This window comes from Saccopteryx bilineata, chromosome 5 (genome assembly GCF_036850765.1).
Source record: "Saccopteryx bilineata isolate mSacBil1 chromosome 5, mSacBil1_pri_phased_curated, whole genome shotgun sequence".
Taxonomy (NCBI): Eukaryota; Metazoa; Chordata; class Mammalia; order Chiroptera; family Emballonuridae; genus Saccopteryx; species Saccopteryx bilineata.
In genome coordinates this window covers 81,161,692-81,182,906 of record NC_089494.1, presented here as the reverse complement: position 1 = coordinate 81,182,906, position 21,215 = coordinate 81,161,692, and the positions used below count along the sequence as shown (strand labels likewise).

Below are 21,215 nucleotides of genomic sequence, written 5' to 3'. Positions count from 1 at the left end.
AAAAATTAGAATAAGAAGAAAGAAATTAACCTCAGTTGTAAATATTCTTCTGATTCTTAAGTTAAAGCAAATCTGTGGGTTTGAACTTAATATAATGTTTCTTGAGCACTGATGTCGCTCATTTATTTCTCTTATTATGTGACATGTTTGCTTACCAGATTGCTTTTAACTTCGTGAATCAATTCAGGCTACCAGACTTGTTTGTTCTCTCTGAGTAAATAATCTTCCATCTCCAGAGGCATTTTTCATAGGTTCATAAACAGCCTTTCTCTTAAAAAACAATCTTACAAAGTACTGTAATAGCAGCTGCTCTTACACAGTATTCATTTTTGTTGATTTTAATGTTGAGATGGAAACTATACTGTTAGCTACCATGTGAGGAATGTATATTTCGTGAGAGGAGAAAGGACTCAGGATTGAAAGATAGGGTTCTTGTTTCTACTTGGCTACTTCAAGGGCCATCAGCATCAGTTCCGTGAAACATGAAGGTAGAACTCTGCACCGTGGTTTGGAAGGCTTGCATTTGATGATCTGCCCTTGTGGAGCTTTACCTATGTGGATTTATTTTTCTGTAAACAATGGGGCCTCATCTATCACAGGAAGATTTTGAACCATGTATGGACGACATACAAAGTAGGCGAGTTGTGGATCTTGGGTTTTAGTGCTAACCATATCTCATATTTTTGTATTTAATGGAGTAAGCTAAAACAACCCCCAAAGCTCCGTGGCTTATCACAGTTAAGGTTTATTTCTTGCCCACATTACAGTCCAGTGTGGATAGGTTGGGAACTTGTTTCTTGTAATTATTCAGGAACCCATATCCCTTTATTCTAGTGGCTCTGCCACATTTATAGAGCTTTTGACCTTCTGGATCATTTCCAGCCAGCTGTAAGGGAGGGTGGGAAATGCGGTCCAATAGTGTTCTCTGGAAAAAGAAAAAGTTTTGTTAAGCATCTAGCCATTACATCTGTGTCCCGACTTTAGTTTCTAATGTATGTGACAGACGAGCTATATTTCTTTTGATGAGAGGTTTATTGTAAGAGTTTATGCCAAAGACTCTATCATTCATTTACTTCTTATTTAAAACATCGTGCATGGATTTTTGGAAAAACTGTTTTGTTTTTTTTTCTCCTAGAAAGACAACTAAATATGTCGAGACTGTGTCTGATGGCTAAAGCTTGATAAAGATTCTGAATACACTGTATTTTCGATAAGGCCAGTTGAAACTATTCTTAACTACTCTATATGGTTAACTGTTTCTTCAGAGGCATGTTTCATCAAAGCACTAAAATTATGCGGACAGAGTTGGAAATGTTCTTTGAAGAGCATCCTATCATCTTCCTTATAATTTTGGTTTTTGTTTAACACTTAGCTTCCAAAGTGAGGCCATGGCAATATTTTTTTGCCTTCTAACTCACGCCAGGCCTTCGAGGAGTTTGTGATGCTATTTTATTGCTGGCATGCAAAACCAGCGAGGTTAACTGAACTGCTATAGGTGACACAGTGAGTCAACGACTGAGCTATGATTAGCGTTGACAGCTGGTGCGCTTCTAGGCTGTTGCTAACTGAGCAACACTGACATTCATTTTGATTTGACTTTGCATTTCATTTTCAACTATTTATTCGTTTTAAGGCCTCTTTAAGAAACTTTTTAGGATTATTGTGGGACTGAGAGAGTCCCTTAGTTTTTCTCTCCCCATTTTCCTGCTTAATAGTTAAGCAGGAAATGTGTTATGAAGGCTTCCTCTAGGTAGGGTTTTGTAAACTACGAAGAAAATAGATGCTTTAAGATAAGTTAGGCAATGTTAATTTTACTTGTTTATTATTATAATTTTTGATTTTTCAACAAAGAGGTTTTGAAATCTAATTATAAGCTTGTGAGTACAACTAGATGGAAAATGGTACCACAAATTTGACCCCAAACTATTTTGAACATCTGGTTGAAAAGTAGCCGGTGGCCATCTATATTGCTTGGAAGGGTTCAAAATGGGTGAGCATTTTATTCATCTGAGAAGGATCGGGGAAGACAAGCTTCTTTTAGTTCTGTGTCCACTTCCAGATACATGCACTAGGGAAGTTTTAATGGAAAGTGGTGCTTCTTGGCACCCGGTTGTCAACCTCACTGTCCAGTGTGGCTGGCTGTAGTCTAGGCAGGGTCCCTAGGCCTTCTGATCACACTGCGGCCATCAACACTGCCCTGCGTTGCTGGTGTCAGAGAGGCTGGTGGATCACGGGGCCCAGGTAACCCACACTTGTAGGCAAAGAGAATCCAGCGGTGGTGAGGACTGTGATTTAGTGTCAAACCAGGGATCAACGTGTGGTTCTTTCAGTTACTCATCCAAGAAATCACAAAACTCAGTTTCCTTGCTGGTCAAAGATGGTGCCTAACGGTACCTGCCTTCTGTAGTCACCGTATACCTAACGGAGCTAACAGGGGAGGATGTGTGCTCTAGTAGCATTCAGGCAAGTGACAGTTCTCATCTCCTTCCTTCTCTGGCCTCTCAGATCTCAGACTTCCTCTCTAGGTATTTTCATTCTCAGGACGCTATTGGAATTAAAGAACAATAGCAAGTTTAGACACCTCCACACCAATATTCTATATTTTAAAAATATTTACTTGAAAACTGGTGAAACATATCCCTTAAACCTTAGATTATGTAGTCTGTTACATTGTGAATTTATTTGAAGTAGAGTCAGACAGAGCCAAAGTGTTTTCCCTATTTTATAGCTATAAAATATTTTATAAGGATATATTATGATTACTATTAAGAGTTTCTCTGTGATTTCTCAGAGACATCCCAGCCACTTAAAGGTTGGATAGCACCTTTTAGGTAAATTGGAGTTGTGTTCTCAGCTACCCAGGAAGGCTAAACTTACCTTGTTTTCTTTTGTCTGGTCCCCAAGATCCTACAGAGTAATCATGAATCCATCACCAAGTATGTGTACATAGAGAAATATTGCTTGCTGTCATGTAATTACAAGATTTAAAAAATCATTGTTTAGAATCACAAAGTGACTAAGAAGGTGAAGGCCATTTAAAGCATCTTACGATTCATAAAGAGATGCTTACTGCATTTTACTTTCCAGGAAAACACAGATACAGTCAGTCTATTTCAGTGATGACAAAACACAAAGCAACTAGCAGTTCCATTATCAATATGTGGTTGAATCACATAATGTGAGAGAGAATGATAGTTGCATTATGAAGTGATTTACATGAAATCCTACTTTATACACCAATTATTACTTTACGTGATTACAGGACAACCTGGTTGTTAATTGCCTGTGGTCTTTAAATATGCAATTCTTTCAGAAATAGACACTAATTATTAGATCTTGTTTTCGGTCTCACCTGAAGTTGCAAATGTCTAGGATTTTTTTTTTTTTTAATTTGCAAGTCTAATGGTGCACAGACATAGTGAAACTGATCTTATTCTGAATCCCATTCTGTTCTCTGAGATGTGAGCTCTCAAAGATTCTGAACGTGGCTTTCAATTCCTGGTCAGTGTTCAGTATACCAGTCTCTTGACAAAAAGCTGTACATTTTCTAGCAGAATAATGGAGGAATTTTATTTTTTTAAAGTGTATCTAAAACTTGTTTACAAGTTAATAAAAACACTTCATCCTCATAGTCTGTAACAACAATTAAATGTAGTCAGAAATAACATCAAAATAATATTAAATATTAGATGTTCTTTTGATTCTTCCAGAAGAAGAATTGTTTGTTTGGAAGCTATGGTTGGAAGTAGGTAGGCAAAAGGCAGTGTGCTTTGTGTCTTGGGCTCTCTTTTCTTCCAGCATCAAAGGCTGAATTAGGAAATAGATTCTGAATCTGGTGGTGCAGGGCTTGTGCTGTTCTTAGGTCAGGGTTGGCAAACTTTTGTGCCTACAGGGGCCAGACTGGTAACATGACGCTAGTGAATGGGGATGCTGGGTTAACTGCACAAGCCCCGCCTAAGGGTAGCACTACTGTTCAGTTCTAGCGGATAGATAGAAATTCTGAATTTTATATGAAACATAGCAGTTTTTAAATATTGGATGTGTAGCTCATGTTTTCAGGAAAGTAATGTGATGAGTAATTTACTAATATGACTTCTGGTTTTAGCACATGCTATTTCTACTTCCTTTCCTGTTACTGTCATCTAGCTAATACTTATTAACCTGTCGTGACCCGATTTGGCTATAATTTCCAGGACACTTTCACAGGTCTGGGTTAGGGGTGCCTCCTGTGACTCTTGTAGCTTCTTCTCTATCTTAAATCCATCTGTTAAGTGAGATTATAATTTCCTTTTTATCTTTTTGTTTTGTTCTCCAGTGTGGAGATTCCTTGAGGGCCTTCAATACACATTGCTTGAATGAGTGACAGTGGGTGAGATGTCTTCTTAGGACACAGACATCTCAGGTGATTTAGAGCAGGTGGCCTTTGCAAGCCTTCTCCCAGCGGCTCTGGGTCAGTCCTTGAATGGAGCCTGTCTCCCAGATGCCTGTGGACTCAAATGGCCTCAGGCAGGAGGAGGGCGAGAAGAGGGCAGGCCTGGGAAGGTGGAGCACAAAGCCTCATTTCTTAGAGCATGCTGTTCCTTACCTCCACTGTTTTATTCCTGCTGCTTCCCTTCTTTATTTCCCCGCCATCAACATATTCTAGGGAAGGTAGGGTGCAGATGTGTTTTTGTGACTCAAAGCCATATGAAGCCAAAATGAGTCTCTCATCATAATTAGAAGTAGGGCCTCAGGCTGTTTACTGCCTCTAAAATAAACTTGGTGCTTAGCTTCGCAGTTGCAACACTTTCCAGCTTTTATGAAAAAAAAATAAACAAAAATAAAATGTTATTTTAAATGTAGTGTCAGAATTAAATAAATTACCCTCAATAGTGCCATATATTTTTAAAAAATTGTTTTGGGAGGACTGTGCAGCGAAACCTCCACAACAAAACCATACCAAAAAACAAAACAAAACAAAAAGCTTTGCATTTAACAACTGTTGATAACTTATTTTATTGTAACTGTTTAGTCTGTTTCTTCATTTTCCCCCCCTCGGATTATATGTGGAGTCAGTATGGTTTTGTAAAAAAACTTAGTCTGTTGCCAGGCTGTGTGGGTTCAGTTCCCAGCTCTACCATAAACCAGCTGTATAATCACGGGCTGATGGCTTAACTTCTCTGTCTGTTACTTCTGTAAAATGAAGAGTTTAATAGTACCTAGCTCATAGGGTTATTGTGAGAATTAAATGAATAGAAAAATGTAAAACCTTTATAACAGGGGTCCCTAAACTTTTTATACAGGGGCCAGTTCACTGTCCCTCAGACTGTTGGAGGGCCGGACTATAAAAAAAACTATGAACAAATCCCTATGCACACTGCACATATCTTATTTTAAAGTAAAAAAACAAAACAGGAACAAATACAATATTTAAAATAAATAACAAGTAAATTTAAATCAACAAACTGACCAGTATTTCAATGGGAACTATGCTCCTCTCACTGACCACCAATGAAAGAGGTGCCTCTTCCGGAAGTGCGGTGGGGGTCGGATAAATGGCCTTAGGGGGCCACATGCGGCCCACAGGCTGTAGTTTGGGGACCCCTGCTTTATAATAATGCCCCCCACATAATAACTGTGTACTATTATTTTTTAGTTATGTTTATTAATATATAATTTGGAGTGTACTTTTCATGCAGTAAAATTCACCCTTTATAAATATATAGTTCTGTGAGCTTTAACAAGTGTATATAGTCATATAGTCATCACCACAATCAACATATAGAGTATTTCTATCACCCTCAAAAAGTTCCGTTATCCTGTTTGTAGTCTCCTTTCCCACCCCCAACACTCAAACCCGGCCAATCACTGATTTGTCTTCTGACCCTATATGTTTGCCTTTACACAGCGTAACAGAAACAAAATCACTCTATATTTAGGTTTCTGAGTCTAGCTTCTTTCTCTTGGCACAGGGATTGGCAAACTTGTTGGTAAAGGGCCACTTAGTAAATGTTTTAGGCTTGAGGACATATAGTTTTGGTTGCAACTACTCATTCTGCTGTTCCAGTCATGGGCTATACATGAATAATTGAGTTTGGTCATGTTTGAAAAGAAGTTTATTTATTAAAACAGGTGGCAGCCAGATTTGGGTGGAAGACCATAGTTTGCTGACCATGACTTAGCATAGTGAGTATGAGATTCATTCATATTGCGCCTATCAGTAGTTTGTTCTTCTTATTTAAAATCATTTTTATTTTTCGGCCTGACCTGTGGTGGCACAGTGGATAAAGCATCGACCCAAAACACTGAGGTCACCAGTTCTAAAACCTGGGCTTGCCTGGTCAAGACACATATGGGAGTTGATGCTTCCTGCTCCTACCTCCCTTTGCCCCCATCCATCTATATCTTTCTCTCTCCTTTCTAAAATGAATGAAATCTTAAAAAAAGTTAAACAATCATTTTTATTTTTCAATAACAGTTGACATACAATATTATATTAATTTTGAGTGTATACCCCAGTGATTGGACATTACATGACTTAGTGATCATGCCAATAAATCTTGCACCCATCTGACATGACACATAGTTATTACAATGTTGTTGATTATATTTGCTATTATATACTTTAAATCCTGATGACTGTTCTCTGACAACCAATTGGTACTTCTTAATTTCTTCACCTTTTTAATACAACCTTCAGCCCCCAACCCCTCTCATTTTGCAACCATCAAAATGTTTTCTGTATCTATGAGTCTGTTTCTGTTCTGTTGCTTGTTTATTTTGTTTTTTAGACTCACTTGTTGATAGATTTGTATTTATTCCCATTTTATTGTTCATATTTATTTATTTATTTTTTCTTCTTCTTAAAGAAGACCCTTTAACATTTCACATAATACTGATTTGATGGTCCTGAACTCCTTTAGCTTCTTCTAGTCGGGGAAACTTTATCTGTCTTTTGATTGTAAATGATAGTTTTGCTAGGTAGAGTAACCTTGGTTGTAGGCTTTTTCTTTTTATCACTTTAAATATTTTGTGCCAAACCCTTCTGTCCTGAAAAGTTTCTATTGAGAAATCAGCTGACAGTCTTAGGGAAGCTCCCTTGAAGATAACTGATTGCTTGTCTCTTACTGCTTTTAGGATTTTCTTTTTGTTTTTAAATTTTTACATTTTAATTATGATGTGTTTTGGTGTGGGTTTGTTTGGGTTGATTTTCTTTGGGACTCACTATACTTCCTGGACTTATGTCTCTATTTTCTTCACCAGGTTAAGGAAGTCTTTGTCATTATTTTTTCAAATAAGTTTTCAATTTCTTGCTCTTTCTCTTCTCCTTTCAGCACCCCCATGATGTAAATCAGGGGTCCCCAAACTACGGCCCGTGGGCCGCATGCGGCCCCCTGAGGCCATTTATCCAGCCCCCACCGCACTTCCAGAAGGGGAACCTCTTTCATTGCTGGTCAGTGAGAGGAGCATAGTTCCCATTGAAATACTGGTCAGTTTGTTGATTTAAATTTACTTGTTCTTTATTTAAAATATTGTATTTGTTCCCATTCTGTTTTTTTTTTTTACTTTAAAATAAGATATGTGCAGTGTGCATAGGGATTTGTTCATAGTTTTCTTTATAGTCCGGCCCTCGAACGGTCTGAGGGACAGTGAACTGGCCCCCTGTGTAAAAAGTTTGGGGACCCCTGATGTAAATGGTGATACACTCAATGTTATCCTAGAGGCTTCTTACACTATTCTCATTATTTTATATATATATATATATATATATATATATATATATATATATATATATATTTCTTTTCTTTTCTTTTTTTTGCTATTTTGATTGGGTGGTTTTTACTTCCTTATATTCCAAATCACTGATTTGATTACTGGCTTTATCTACTCTACTGTTGATTCTCTATACATTATTCTTCATTTCAGTTAGTCTATCCTTTATTTATGACTGGTTCTTTTGTGTGTTGTTGAAGTTCTAACTATGTTCATTGAGCATCCTTATAACCAGTGTTTTGAACTCTGCATCTAGTAGATTGCTTATCTCTGTGTTGTTTAGTTCCTTCTGTGGAGTTTTGTTCTGTTCTTTCATTTGGCACTGTTTCTTTCTTTCCTCATTTTGACAGACCTTCCTGTGTTTGTTTCTATGTATTATGTGGGGCTACTAACTCTCGCAGGCTTGGTAGAATGGTCTAGTGTAGTAGTGTTTGGTAGGGTCCAGTAGCACAGCCTCCCTTATAACACAAGGTGGGCACTTAAGGTGTGCCCTGTCCTTCACCATGTGGGCTGTGTACACCCTCCTCTTGTAGTTGAACCTTGATTGCTGTTGGCATGTCAGTGGGAGGAATTTTCAATCATCTGCAAAGACTAGATGTGGCTATCGACTACCAACCTCTGACACTCATGGAAGATCAGCTGTGCAGGGGCCCAACCACAGAGTAGGACTTACTTTAGTGGGGCTCTGGTGCCCACTAAGTTCATCCCTTGAGTATGTTGCTTGTGGAGATAGTTGGTGGTGCTTCAGGGTGGTCTGATAATGTCCACTGGGTCCTCTGGCTCTGTGGCCTCTCAGGAGGTTCAGGCCAAGGTTAGCTGCTGTCATTCCAGGGGCACCTGGCATCAGCTACAAAGTGATCTGCATATCTCTGCTACTTGTATTGGGTTTGGAGATCCTAGAAGAGGCCAAGATATGAGCCAAGGCTGGCTGTCACTACTGTTGTGTGTGGGGCTACTTAGCAAGGTATAGGGATACTCTAAAGCCAGATGCTGCTTATTTGAGAGATTTTAAAAAATTCGTAGTATGAGCTTGACCAGGCAGTGATGTAGTGGATAGAAAATTGGACTGGGACACGGAGGACCCAGGTTTGAGACTCCAAGGTCGCCGGCTTGAGCATGGGCTCATCTGGCTTGAGCACGAGCTCATCAGCTTGAGCTCAGGGTTGCTGGCTTGAGCACTGGATTATAGACATGACTCCATGGTCACTAGCTTGAGCCCAAAGGTTGCTGTCTTGAGCCTATGGTTGCTGGCTTGAGCAAGGGGTTACTTGCTCTGCTGCAGTGCCCCCCTATCAAGGCACATATGAGAAAGCAATCAATGAACAGCTAAGAAGACTAAGGAGCTGCAATGAAGAGTTGATGCTTCTCATCTCTTTCCTTCCTATCTGTCTGTCCCTATCTGTTCGTCTCTCTTTCTCTCTTTCTCTGTCTCACACACACACACACACACACACACACACACACACACACACACACAAATTTGTGGTATAAGCCAAGACAAGCCATTTTTATGGAAATGTTTGGGTGGGCCTGTAAGGTGATGGGCGGGGTCTCTGGGAATCACCAGGGTAGAGCAAACAGTGATAACTGGATTGATGGAGACTCAGTTATGGCTTCTACTTGCTGGCTTTTTGGGAGGTTTCAGATAAATAACAGTGACCGCTACCAGCACTTCTGTATGGGAGAAACTTGCTCCCCCCCCCCCCCCAATGTCTGGCCTTGATGCCAGGCAATTCAGTTTCTCTCCATATGTCTTTGTCTTTCAAGCTGCAGTCCCAGTGTTGGAGCTCAGAGAGAGTGAGTCTGAGTAAGACCATTTGCAGGCCCTTTAAGAGGAACTGCCTGGTACCACAGTAGCCTTCCGTCTCCCTCAGCCTCCATCCCTGCTGGTTTTACAAACAAAAGTTATGGTGACTTCTCTTCCTAGCACTGTAATCATGGGCTGGGGGACCTGTTGTGTAGCTGGGTCCCCTCATTCCTCAGGGGAACCTCTGCAGCTGAGATATCCCTCCTGCGTTTTATCTGACAGGTTTAACTCACATGGGTGTGGAATTAGGCGTTTCCCATCTCTACACTTTCTACCAATCTCCATGTGGCTTCTTTAATTCCTCAGTTTTAGGACTTTCATTTCATCATATTTCAGATGGTTTGAATGTTGTTTTTTCTTCCCTTTAGTTGGAAACTCATGAAGGGTTTTACATATGGACACTTTAGTTGGGTTTTAAACTGTTTACCCAGCTATAGTATAGATCATGACTCAGAAGGAAGCATGGTAAATGAGTGGAGCCCTGTAGGAGGATACCATATAGTATAGGGAAAAAGGAAGATACCTGGATGAAAGTGACAGTGAAGATTATGTGACTAGATGTGAGAGTTTTTTAGGAGGTGGAGTTGGTAGAACTTGGTGATTCATCAAGTGTTGTACTGAAGAGAGTGGTATAGGGAACAGGATGCATAAGAGTACCTTTACTGAGGTGAGGAACATTGAGAGGGCAAAAAAAGTTTGGGGAGATAAAGTCATCAGTTCAGTTTTGAAATATAAGTGATACCTCCAAAATGGCGGTGCCAAGTAGGTAGTTTGATAGCTAGTTCTGGAATAGGGGAACAAAATTGGAAGTCAGTATGGTAAAAAGGATATATGACACTATGGAGGTAGAAGAGATTCTCTAGAGAAAGTTTTTAGTGATTTGGGAACAGTGATTAAGACTAAGATCCAATAGGAACCTCAGCATTTAATATTGAGCAGTAGATGGACATCCAAAGAAAAGTAGGAGAAAGTGGTTAAAAGGATGGGTGTGGAGAGAATGAAAGAGAGAGGATGAGAATCTCAACTCAGAAGACTGTCTTCCAGATGCCAAGTGAGTGAACAGTTATATTTATGCTGATATGACAGCTAAAATGAGGGATGGAACAGGCTCATTAGATTTAACACCATATTTGACATTAACTAGTTTTGGTGGTGGTGGTACTAATGTATATGTGAAAATCTAGATTAGAGTGAGTAGGAGGTGAGGCAGTAGAAAAAGCAAAGATATCTAGGGCTTTCAAGAATTTTTAGGGTGATTGTTAGAAACATGTTAAGTGGTATTTTTGATTGTTAAGATGAGACAAATTGGAGCATGCTGATGACAAGGATGAGATGAGGGATAAAGACAGAAGAATTAGTTCAATCAATGTAATGAGATAACCACAAAACATGAGAGATGCCCATCAATTACTGAAGAAGTTTATTTGAGTTTAATATTCATAGTTATGACCTGTTAGCAGAGAAGAGTATGGGGTTTTAGAATCATGTACTTCGTTAGGACTTAGGCCTTGGCAGAGCATCATCCCGATACACCAAGGTTGTGAGTTTGGTCCTGGTTCAGGGAACATACAAGAAACAACCAATGAATGCATAAATGAGTGGAAAACAAATTGATGTTTTTCTCTCTCTCCCATCCTTTCTTTTCTAAAATCAATTTTAAAAGAACAAAAATTTATTTTTCAAGTATTTCTAGAAAACAGAAAATGTCAGCAAAATTCTTTTGATATGGGAAAACTCACTGGTGGTTTAGTCACTAGTCAGTCTCATATCCAAGTCCGGCCCAGTTGAAATCCTCCACTGAAAGACTCTCTCTCCCTCATCTAACTTGTCATAGCCCAGTATTCTGTGTGTGTGGGGGTATGTTTATATATTTTTCCTCATTAAATAATAGAAAGTATAGATCATGACTGAAAGTTGTTTTAGTCTCCATAGCACCTAGCAGTTACATTTATTTAGTTTGTTACCTTAAATGTATGTAAATGTGAACATGGGGAAAAGGTTATTAACAAATAATTAGGAGAAATTTTATGAAGGATAAGATTTTTGCGGCTTGGCATCTGAATTAATAGCCTGAAATTATATCTTTTATAATTATATAAATATAATTATGTCTTTTTGTTTTTATGAGACTTAGTAAAATATGTTTGAAAAGTTTCCTTTGATATGCTATTAAGAATCAAACAGCAACAACAATAATTCTTTGGTGTGGTGGGTTGTAGTTGAGCAGCTACTTTCGTATCATGTACCATTCAGACAGAAATGAAGGGACAGTCATGACAGGGACTTTATCACATTCTGTAAGTGAAGAAACCAAGACTCAGAGAGATAATGGGTCAAAGTTCATTACTGGTAAACAAGAGTGTTAAGACCTAAAGTAGGACCCTCTGACCGTAATTTTTATTTCTCTCAGTGTATTCCATGTGTTGGGCAAACAACTGTGTTAGGCTTGCTCACCTTGTACTTTGCCTGATTGGCTCTTGCACTCAGGATGGCAGAATGTAAATTGCAGATTGCCTGCCACCATTGGGAGGGGCCATTGTTTGCCAGAGAAGGGGTTTTTCCCCCTTGGCCTGTTTTGTTTGTGAGCTCTGAGAGAGAGAGAGAGAGAGAGAGAGAGAGAGAGAGAGAGATGCAGTTTGCCTTGTCTACTTGCTCCTCCACTGTTGTGAGACTCTAATGAACAGAATGGCCCACCATCCTCTGGCTCCACAGTTCTTTACCGTCTGCCTGAATTCAGTGTGAACCTGCATGGCCATGGCCACCAGCCTTATATCATGACTTCTAGATTTTTTAAAAAAATAAAAATTATAATGAAATCTAACTGTACGGAGGAATTTGCTTTACTTTATTTAACTGAATAAAATTCACTTGTCAGAATGATCAGCACTAAGATCACCTTTCCTTGAGCAAGTCATGGCCTGGTGGTTCCGAATTTCTTATGTGGCCCCTGCAACAGCATAGGAAAAACACTGCCATTGTGGCTGTGCAGATGCTGTGATTTAAAGAAGAGAAAATAGAAATGCTGTATCTGTGGACAGTGAACTATGAGAGCAACGTTAGCCAGCATTGTCAATATAGTGAATGAGCCTAGTGTTAGCATATTGGAGAAAAACATATACGTATTTTTCTAGGATTTTGACTCTTGACTTCTGGCAACTACTTTTTTTTTTTTTAAAGACCAGAATCATTTTAGATTTAGAATGATAAATTACATTCTAATGAAAGAAGGTTATTATTCTTTAGAGGGACTACAACTGGCTTTAATTATATTATTGTTAAACCTTTCAAAAATCAAAATAGTGTATATTAAATGTATAAAACTTATAATTTTATATTAAAACATTTAATAGGTAAGCCTCTAAGATCTTTGAAAAATATTATTCCCATTAGCCTTAGCTGATTATTTAAACCTGTGTTAAACAGATTCTTTTTAATTATACTGACTTAAGCTTGCAGACCTCCAAACTCTAGAATATATTTTATCAGGGGAATTAAAGAATGAAGAACACATACATTTAAGAAATTGAAGAAAGTTTTAAAGTGCTTTTTCCTCCTCCTTCCAAAACTTTTAAATGTTATTTGAATAATTTGCTGCTACTGGATAAAAACATTTCCTCATGTTCTCTATAAATTGCGTTAGACAGAGTATTTGGGAATTGCTGTGCAGTCTGGAAAATAATTAAGCTTGTCTGTATGTGAAACAAGAACAAGCAGTTGAGCTTGACCAGGTGGTGGCGCAGTGGATAGAGCATCGGACTGGGATGCGGACGACCTAGGTTTGAGACCCTGAGGTCACCAGCTTGTGTGTGGGCTCATCTGGTTTGAGCAAAGCTCACCAGCTTGGACCCAGGGTCGCTGGCTCGAGCAAGGGGTTACTCGGTCTGCTGAAAGCCCATGGTCAAGGCACGTATGAGAAGGCAATCAATGAACAACTAAGGTGCCACAACAAAAAAACTAATGATTGATGCTTCTCATCTTTATCCGTTCCTGTCTGTCTGTCCCTATCTATCCCTCTCTGATTCTCTCTCTGTCTCTGTGGAAAAAAAAAAAAAAAGAACAAGCAGTTGAGAGGTTAAATCTGAAACCAACTTTTCCATGGCTCATAGTTGTAATTCAATGGGGGGGAAAGCACCTAGATTTTAAGGACTTGGTTTTTCTCCAAGGAGTTATGGTCCTGTAACTCCTGTGGACCGTGGACTAGGGTCTAGCTCTGGTATTCCTTATCTTCCTGATGTATTTCTTATAGTATGTTGTAAACTTTAATAAATTTGCATTCTAGATGAGCAACTGAAAATGATTTCCTTTTACATCAGATGAGCCTGGCCTATGTGGAAGCAGCAGAGTACATTTCAGAACCTGTTAACAGGGAGCCTCCTTCCAGAGAAGCTCAGCTGCTGACTTTGCAAAACATGGCTGAATTCGATGTCCTTATCATTGGAGGAGGAGCCACAGGGTGTGGCTGTGCACTGGATGCTGTCACCAGAGGTAAGTCCTGAGGTGGATGGATGTAACACGGATAAAGAAGGGGCCATCTTTCTGCCCCAGTGTAAACACACAGTAGGCATTCTGTGCTACTAGTCACATTTCCGCTGCGTTGACTCATTTTTCATCATTTGTGAAGCACCTTCATATTTTTTTTAATGTAGAAGCTTTCACAATTTTAAAATTAAGTATAATTTTTTACACTTAAAGGAATTTATTTAAAAAGAAAACTCTGTATTCCTGTGATTTTTATTAACCTAATGTTACTTTTGTGACTTTATTTGCAAATAAATTGTCTACCCCATAGAGAATATTTACTGTATATCTCTAAAACTAAAAATAAAAATGTATAAAATTTTAAATTTAATATGAAATTATTTCTTCAAATATGAGGTAGGGCTTTAATGTAATTAGACACTCTACCTTAGATATATATATCTATATATCTAGATATATATATATCTAAGATACTAAACAATGAAACTAAACAATGTATTTAACTATGGGAAGAAATAATAGAGTTCCATTTTTATTGAAAGAAAAATAAAATTTTGCTAACTACTAACAATAATATTTAATATGCAAATTAAAACTAGCACCACCAATGGAATTGGAAGTTAGGCAGTTATGTATCACATATGGTACCCAAGCACTCCTGTGGGAAGAGTTTATCCCACATTGTAACACTGTATCAGCTAACACTGGTATCCTTACTGTTTTGGCCATCATATTCAGAATCATACTGTACAGGATTATGGTAAACTGGATTTATAAATTATAATAACTATTTTAAACCATAAAATAAGAGTGGCTTTAAAAGATTCCTTCAAAAAAATCATGAATTGAATTATTTTTTTAAGATTTTATTTGTTCATTTTAGAGAGGGCAGAGAGAGAGAGAAGGAGGGAGGAGTAGGAAGCATCAACTCCCATATATGCCTTGACTGGGCAAGTCTCTGGTTTCAAACTGGTGACCTCAGCATTCTAGGTCAGTGCTTTATCCACTGTGCCACCACAGGCCAGGCATGGATTGAATTTGTTGTGATCTGAATATTGTGTCCTCCCTATGGTGAAATCCTAACCTCCAATGTGATAGTATTAGGAGGGAGGGCTTCTGGGAGGTAGTAGGATCATAAGGGCAGAGCCCTCATGAATGGGGTTTGTGCCCATAAAAATGAAAGCTTCTACCTAGCACAGATAGAAATTTAATAGGCAAATATTGCTGGCTGAAAAGTGTTCCAATCTGAAGGAACATGCAGGAGGAACAGCAAGGAGGCAGTGCACATGGGAGACAGCGTGTGTGTCAATTGAGAGCATACAGGCTGTCTAGGGGAGAATGGGAGAAGGGTAGACAGGCAAAACTGGGCCTGGTATTGGACTTGACTAAATATACCACTTTGAGATCCTAAAGAGCATTAGGTTTGCTGAAGAGAAATGGCTAGGCAATAAGGAAGGAACTGGGATGGGCATGCACTTTTAAGAAATCTAGACTCCCAAGAGAAAAGAGGTAACTTGATGGTGTGGTAGGATGTAAAGAAAAGAAGTAATAAGTAATATGTACAATAATTGCTTTTTCTCTTTTTCTTTCTTTCTTTTCTTTCTTTGTTCTTTCTTCTTTTTCTTTTTAAAGATAGGAACAATTTGAATATTTCTGTAGACTCAAAGACTGTGCAGGAGAACTTTAATATGCAAGTAATAGAAGTCAACATATGGAACAAGATCTGGTAAAAATGCAGGAATGAGATAGCAGAGATGTATCTTAGTTTTGGCAGGGAGGTAGGAGACATTTCTCAGAGCAGAAACAAAGGACAAAGATTCTAAGATATAAAATAGGAGATTGTGTGACTATTAAGAGTTGTTCTTAAGTCCCTGGAAGTCCTGGTTTGATTCCCAGCCTGGGCACAAAGGAGAAGCATTCATTTGCTTCTCCACCCTTCCCCTCTCCTTTCTATTTCACTCTTCCCCTCACAAGGCTCCATTGGAGCAGAGTTGTCCCCGAGTGCTGAAGATGGCTCCATGGCCTCCGCCTCAGGTGCTAAAATGGCTCCGGTTGCAATGGAGCAACACCCAAGATGGGCAGAGCATCGCCCCCTAGTGGGCATGCCAGGTGGATCCCGGTTGGTCACATGAGGGAGCCTGTCTCTCTGCTTCTCTGCTTCTCACTTCAGAAAAATACAGAAAAAAAAAAGAGTTGTTCTTAAACACTGAGTTCTACTTGTAAGTAGGATAGGGGACTTCCATATACGAAATGTTTAGAACTACCTTATAGAGAATGTGATAGGGTGTTAGGGTTACTTTGCTGAGATTAGTAAATATAAATTTGTTGTCTACACAGGATACGTGTGTGTGTGTGTGTGTATGTGTATGTCTGTTCCCATGTCTGTCTAGTAGTGCTCAGAGTGGAGGCAGTAAATATGCACAATTTGGTAGAATCCAGAATTGAGAACTGACTGGGTGTCAGTGATAGAAGGAGAACATGAGAAGATTCTATGAAGGCAGAGGAAGTAGTTTAAATGGAGACCTAGAGTGGCAGGGGAAGGTAAGGGGAGTTGGAAAGCCAGCTTCCCTGAAAGTGTTAGGGTTGTTGAAGGAGTGTGAATGAAATAATAATAAGCCAACCACTATTAAATGCCTTTTATTCCTTTTGAAAAGTCTCACCTCTGCTCACTTTGTGTGCTTTCTAGATATAGCCTTTAAAAAATACAAGATCATACTGTAGCTACTATTTTGTAGTGTTTTCTTTTTAATGAAAGATTCATCACAAGGATGTGGATGTTCTTTTTTTTTGTGACAGAGACAAAGAGAGGGACAGATAGGGACAGACAGACAGGAAGGGAGCCAGATGAGAAGCATCAGTTCTTCATTGTGGCACCTTAGTTGTTCATTGATTGCTTTGTCATATGTGCCTTGATGGGGGGTTCAGCAGAGCGACTGACCCCTTGCTCAAGCCAGTGACCTTGGGATTTCGGCCAGCGACGTTTGGACTTAAACCAGTGACCATGGGGTCATGTCTATGATCCCACGCTCAAGCCAACAACCCCATGTTCAAGCTGGTGAGCCCGTGCTGAAGCCAGATGAGCCCACACTCAAGCTGGTGACTTTAGGGTTTCAAAGCTGGGTTCTCCGCGTCCCAGTTTGACGCTCCGTCCACTGTGCCACTGCCTGGTTAGGCTGGATGTTCTTATTAATGATCCTTTGGGTTGTTTCCAGTTCTTCTTTTTTTTTATTTGAAACAATACTGATGGTGAGCCGAGTACTTAGTCAGCTCTGAGACTACAGACTAAGAAGACGTGGCCTTGCCCTCTAGGAGCTTTTACACAATGAATATTTGCTGAATTAACACATTTTTCTCTTTGGGCAGTGAAGGACATTCAGTAGTGATTGGGACATTAACGAGTTAATTAGCAAATGATTGGGGGTAAGGATAGTGATAATAGTTATGATGATGATTTTAAAGAGATAATAGTTCCAGAGTCTGAATGTTGAGCAGACTTTTAATTTGTATAGTTACTAACAGCTAAGAAAACAATGTACTTTTAATATCTTTTGGCATATTGATTGTTGTCTTTTAAAATAATTAGCTGAATGTGTTATTTCATATATGTGGAAATATGATGTATAAAAGGGATGGATAAACTTTAGTCTGTAATTCTTTTTTTGTGCCAGTAGCCCTCTGGGGGTAGCTTTTATAATTAAAATGTATAGCAATGCTGAAGTTAATCTATATTTATCCTTTTACTACCATTTCTGATCATATCAGTAGTCCCCTGAAGTGTGAAATAATCATGGGCATTTGGTTAATGAATTGTGCATTGTTGCCGTTCATTCATGGAATTTGCTCTTTTATTATATTTGATGCTTCACTTCACAACAAATTTTGCTTTCTCTGCATTTGATATGTTTTTACCAAATTATTCCTGATTGTATCCATTAATCTTTAGTCACATTTGACAAAAATAAATTACTGTGATCTTTTAAAGTTACCAGTAATAATTAGATTTTTCAGGACATCAAAGTTTTGTGGGAACACTAGATGTTTAAGGGCTTGTATAAAAATGTTTGCACAAGCTTTTTGATAAAATACTATGCCCCAGTATAATTTGGGTAATTCATAAACAAAGAATATACGAGGAAGAGGAAAGAGTCATGAAGTCTTCATAATGAACATTTATTTGCATTCTTAGCACCTGCATTTTCTTGGGAATCAATTTTCATTTCTTTCATTTGGGGATATTATTTTATAAACCTAATATGCACAGTTCTCCCCACATTCTTCTGCATGTCTCTAGGATCAACAGAAATTGTTTCCCCGTTAAACACCTCTGTGTCCAGTGTCTGGGCAGAAGCACAGCCTGGAAGCAGGGTTGTAGGCACTTTGACCCCAATGTGAGCTGAAACGAAGGGGAGCTAATAAATACATTCACTCTCTTAGTGTTCTTTAAGGTGTTTTCCTTCAGTTCTTTTTGTTCTTTTAAGTGACTTTACTTAAGTATCAATGATCACCTACTACAGTTTGGTTTAAAATCTGATTCATAAATGTAACCTTTATGATTTCTATCCATTCCAAAAAAGACTGCTTCTTGCTGAAGGAAAACATTAATTATTGTTCTCTTGTTTAAAAATGTATATATACTTTTAGTTTATGACTTGATCTGGCTAGCAATTCCTGAATTCTCACTGCAGTTCCTTTAGTTCTAAGGCAGTATAGCAGTGGTAAAGGACTCAGGTTGTGGACTGGAATCAAATCTTGACTTCATTTACTAACTCCATGACTTACCACAGGTGTCTTAACCTTGCAGAGAGCCTCAGGTTTCTCAGACATAAATGAAGGAATGTAATAAAACTCTTCTGCATAAGTAAAGGTTTGTGAAAAGCAGGAGGTATATGCATTTCAGGAAAAAAATGGAGAAAAGGGAGAGCTTTGGAAGATAGGGCATTCTGGGAATTAATGGGTTTCCACCCCTCTCACCCCTTCTACTATCACCCTTCTCCCACCATGAGGGAAGAGAATATCCTATTTTTGGACATTAGAATTGCAGTATATGAGATTTTGCTGGGCACTGCTCATTAGACTAGGTTGCAAATTTCTACTCAAGTTAACCTGGAAATTAGTGATTTTCTTCAGCAGGAGTTGGGGAGGAGGCTAGAGAAACTATGCTAAAGTCTATCTGAAAAAATAAGCCAATGAGATTTACTAGATTAATTTTGAAAAAGAATAATGATAAAAAATCTATAGATTTATCAAATGCTAAAGTGTATTCTAATGCTGCTTTAATTAAAATAGTTTGTTAAAGGTGTAGAGAGAGCAGTGGAATAAAAGTAAGACTTTAAAATTGATCTAAATATTTGAAATTTAGAAGATGGTAAAGAGAATATTTCAGATATGTCATTGCTGGTTATTAATAAGTGATATTGGAGTATTCACATTCTAAATTTATACACACACATATATATTCTGTTTATCATATTCTATGTGGATCAGGGATTTAACAAAATACCATAAAACTATTAGAAGAAAGTATATGTGAGTTCAAAACACCAATAAAGCCATTTTTCTTTTGGAAAATGCTGCTAAATTTGATTTCATAAAAATGAAAACTTCTCTATAGTAGAAATCAAACAAATGTGATATATTGGGAAATATATAACATATCAGAGAGGTTTTGTGTCATAATTCTTTTCAACTGTTTTTTTTTTTTTTCTATTCAGTGAGAGGAGGGGAGGCAGACAGACTCCTGCATGTGCTAGCTACACTGGGATCCACCCAGCAAGTCCACTAGGGGGCTATGCTCTGCCCATCTGGGACCCTTGCTCCGTTGCAACCAGAGCCATTTTTTTAGCGCCTGAGGCAGAGGTCATGGAGCCATCCTGTGCATTCTGGGCCAACTTGCTCCAACTGAGCTTTGGCTGCAGGAGGGAAAAAGAAAGAGAGAAGAGAGAGCGAGAGCGAGAGCGAGAGAGAGAGCGAGAGAGAGAGAGAGAGAGAGAGAGAGGTGAGAGAAGCGAGGGGGGGAGAGGGGGAGAGGTAGAGATGGTCACTTCTCCTGTGTGTCCTGACCAGGAATTAAACCCAGAACATCCGCACACCAGGCAGACGCTCTACTGCTGAGCCAACCAGCCAGGGCCAGTAATGAAAAACTTGTGATGCCATCATGATAAAAGTTCTAACAGGGACTCAACTGTTCTATATTTTCTGTTTTGGTATGTCCATGATAAACTGCATATACCTGGAATTTTTATGCCTAATAGAATCCACATTTCAAGAGATGAGTTTAATCCCTTTCCATTTATTTGATTCCACATGGATTTATTGTGTATTTTTTACATTTCATTTTTTGCTTTTTTTCTTTTCCATTCCTTCCTTTGTATTCAATCAATTTTTGTTATCACTTTCTGTTTTTATATCTTGACCTCTGTAGATATAGTTGCTGCCACCATCCAGTCCCATCAGAGACTTTCCCCAGAACCAAAGTGAGTCTTCTACTCTTGTGTTGCTGTTGGGCATCCTGTAGACCAACTGCTGCACCAGCTGGTGGTGCTTCGGCTCAAGTGCTGCTCCGGGGCTGTTGGTCTTTCTGCCCCCTAGGCATGTCCACAGCCTCAGTGGTGAAGAGGAGCCTTTAAGTTTTCACAAGACCTGGTGCCTTTCTGCAATCTCTTCATTCAAGCGCTCGTCTGGCTTCTTTACTTTCCTTATGGGGAGACACACATTCCTCTTACCCTTTAGGAACTGAAATCTTGGTTTCCTTTGCCTGTTTCTAGACCCAGACCAGAGCCCAGCAAGACAGAGGCTGTGGGGACTTGAATACTTTGCCCTGAGTTTTTGCTACCTGCTACATTTCTGGTCCATGGAGTGTTTATTTTTGAGTCAACCCGTCCTTAAAAATCACATGTACAAGGGTGGGAAAAGTAGGTTTACAGTTGTGAGTATGCAAAACACAAGAGTTAATAAAGCTACTGTAATGATTGTAAGCCGCATCTCTTTTTTTCCATATGAATAACTTGTAAATCTACTTAAAAGGCACCCTTGTATATATGTACTGTATATAATTTTCTCTGTATGTAGAGGAGTTCAAAGCTCAACTTAATGCCATATTGATCAAAATTTTATTTGTAGCAATATTTATAATAACAAAAAAGCCTGACCTGTGGTGGCGCAGTGGATAAAGCACCAA

General features: G+C 38.8%; 1 protein-coding gene across 2 annotated transcripts in view; it reads left to right on the top strand.

Annotated features, from left to right (window-relative positions):
- GPD2 (glycerol-3-phosphate dehydrogenase 2) overlaps nt 1-21,215 on the top strand; it is a 163,653-nt gene that overhangs the window by 46,454 nt on the left and 95,984 nt on the right. For both annotated transcript variants that reach the window (XM_066279488.1, XM_066279487.1), the window contains exon 3: nt 13,873-14,044. In XM_066279488.1, coding sequence (XP_066135585.1) covers nt 13,873-14,044 — 172 coding nt within the window. The remainder of the gene's footprint in view (nt 1-13,872; nt 14,045-21,215) is intronic.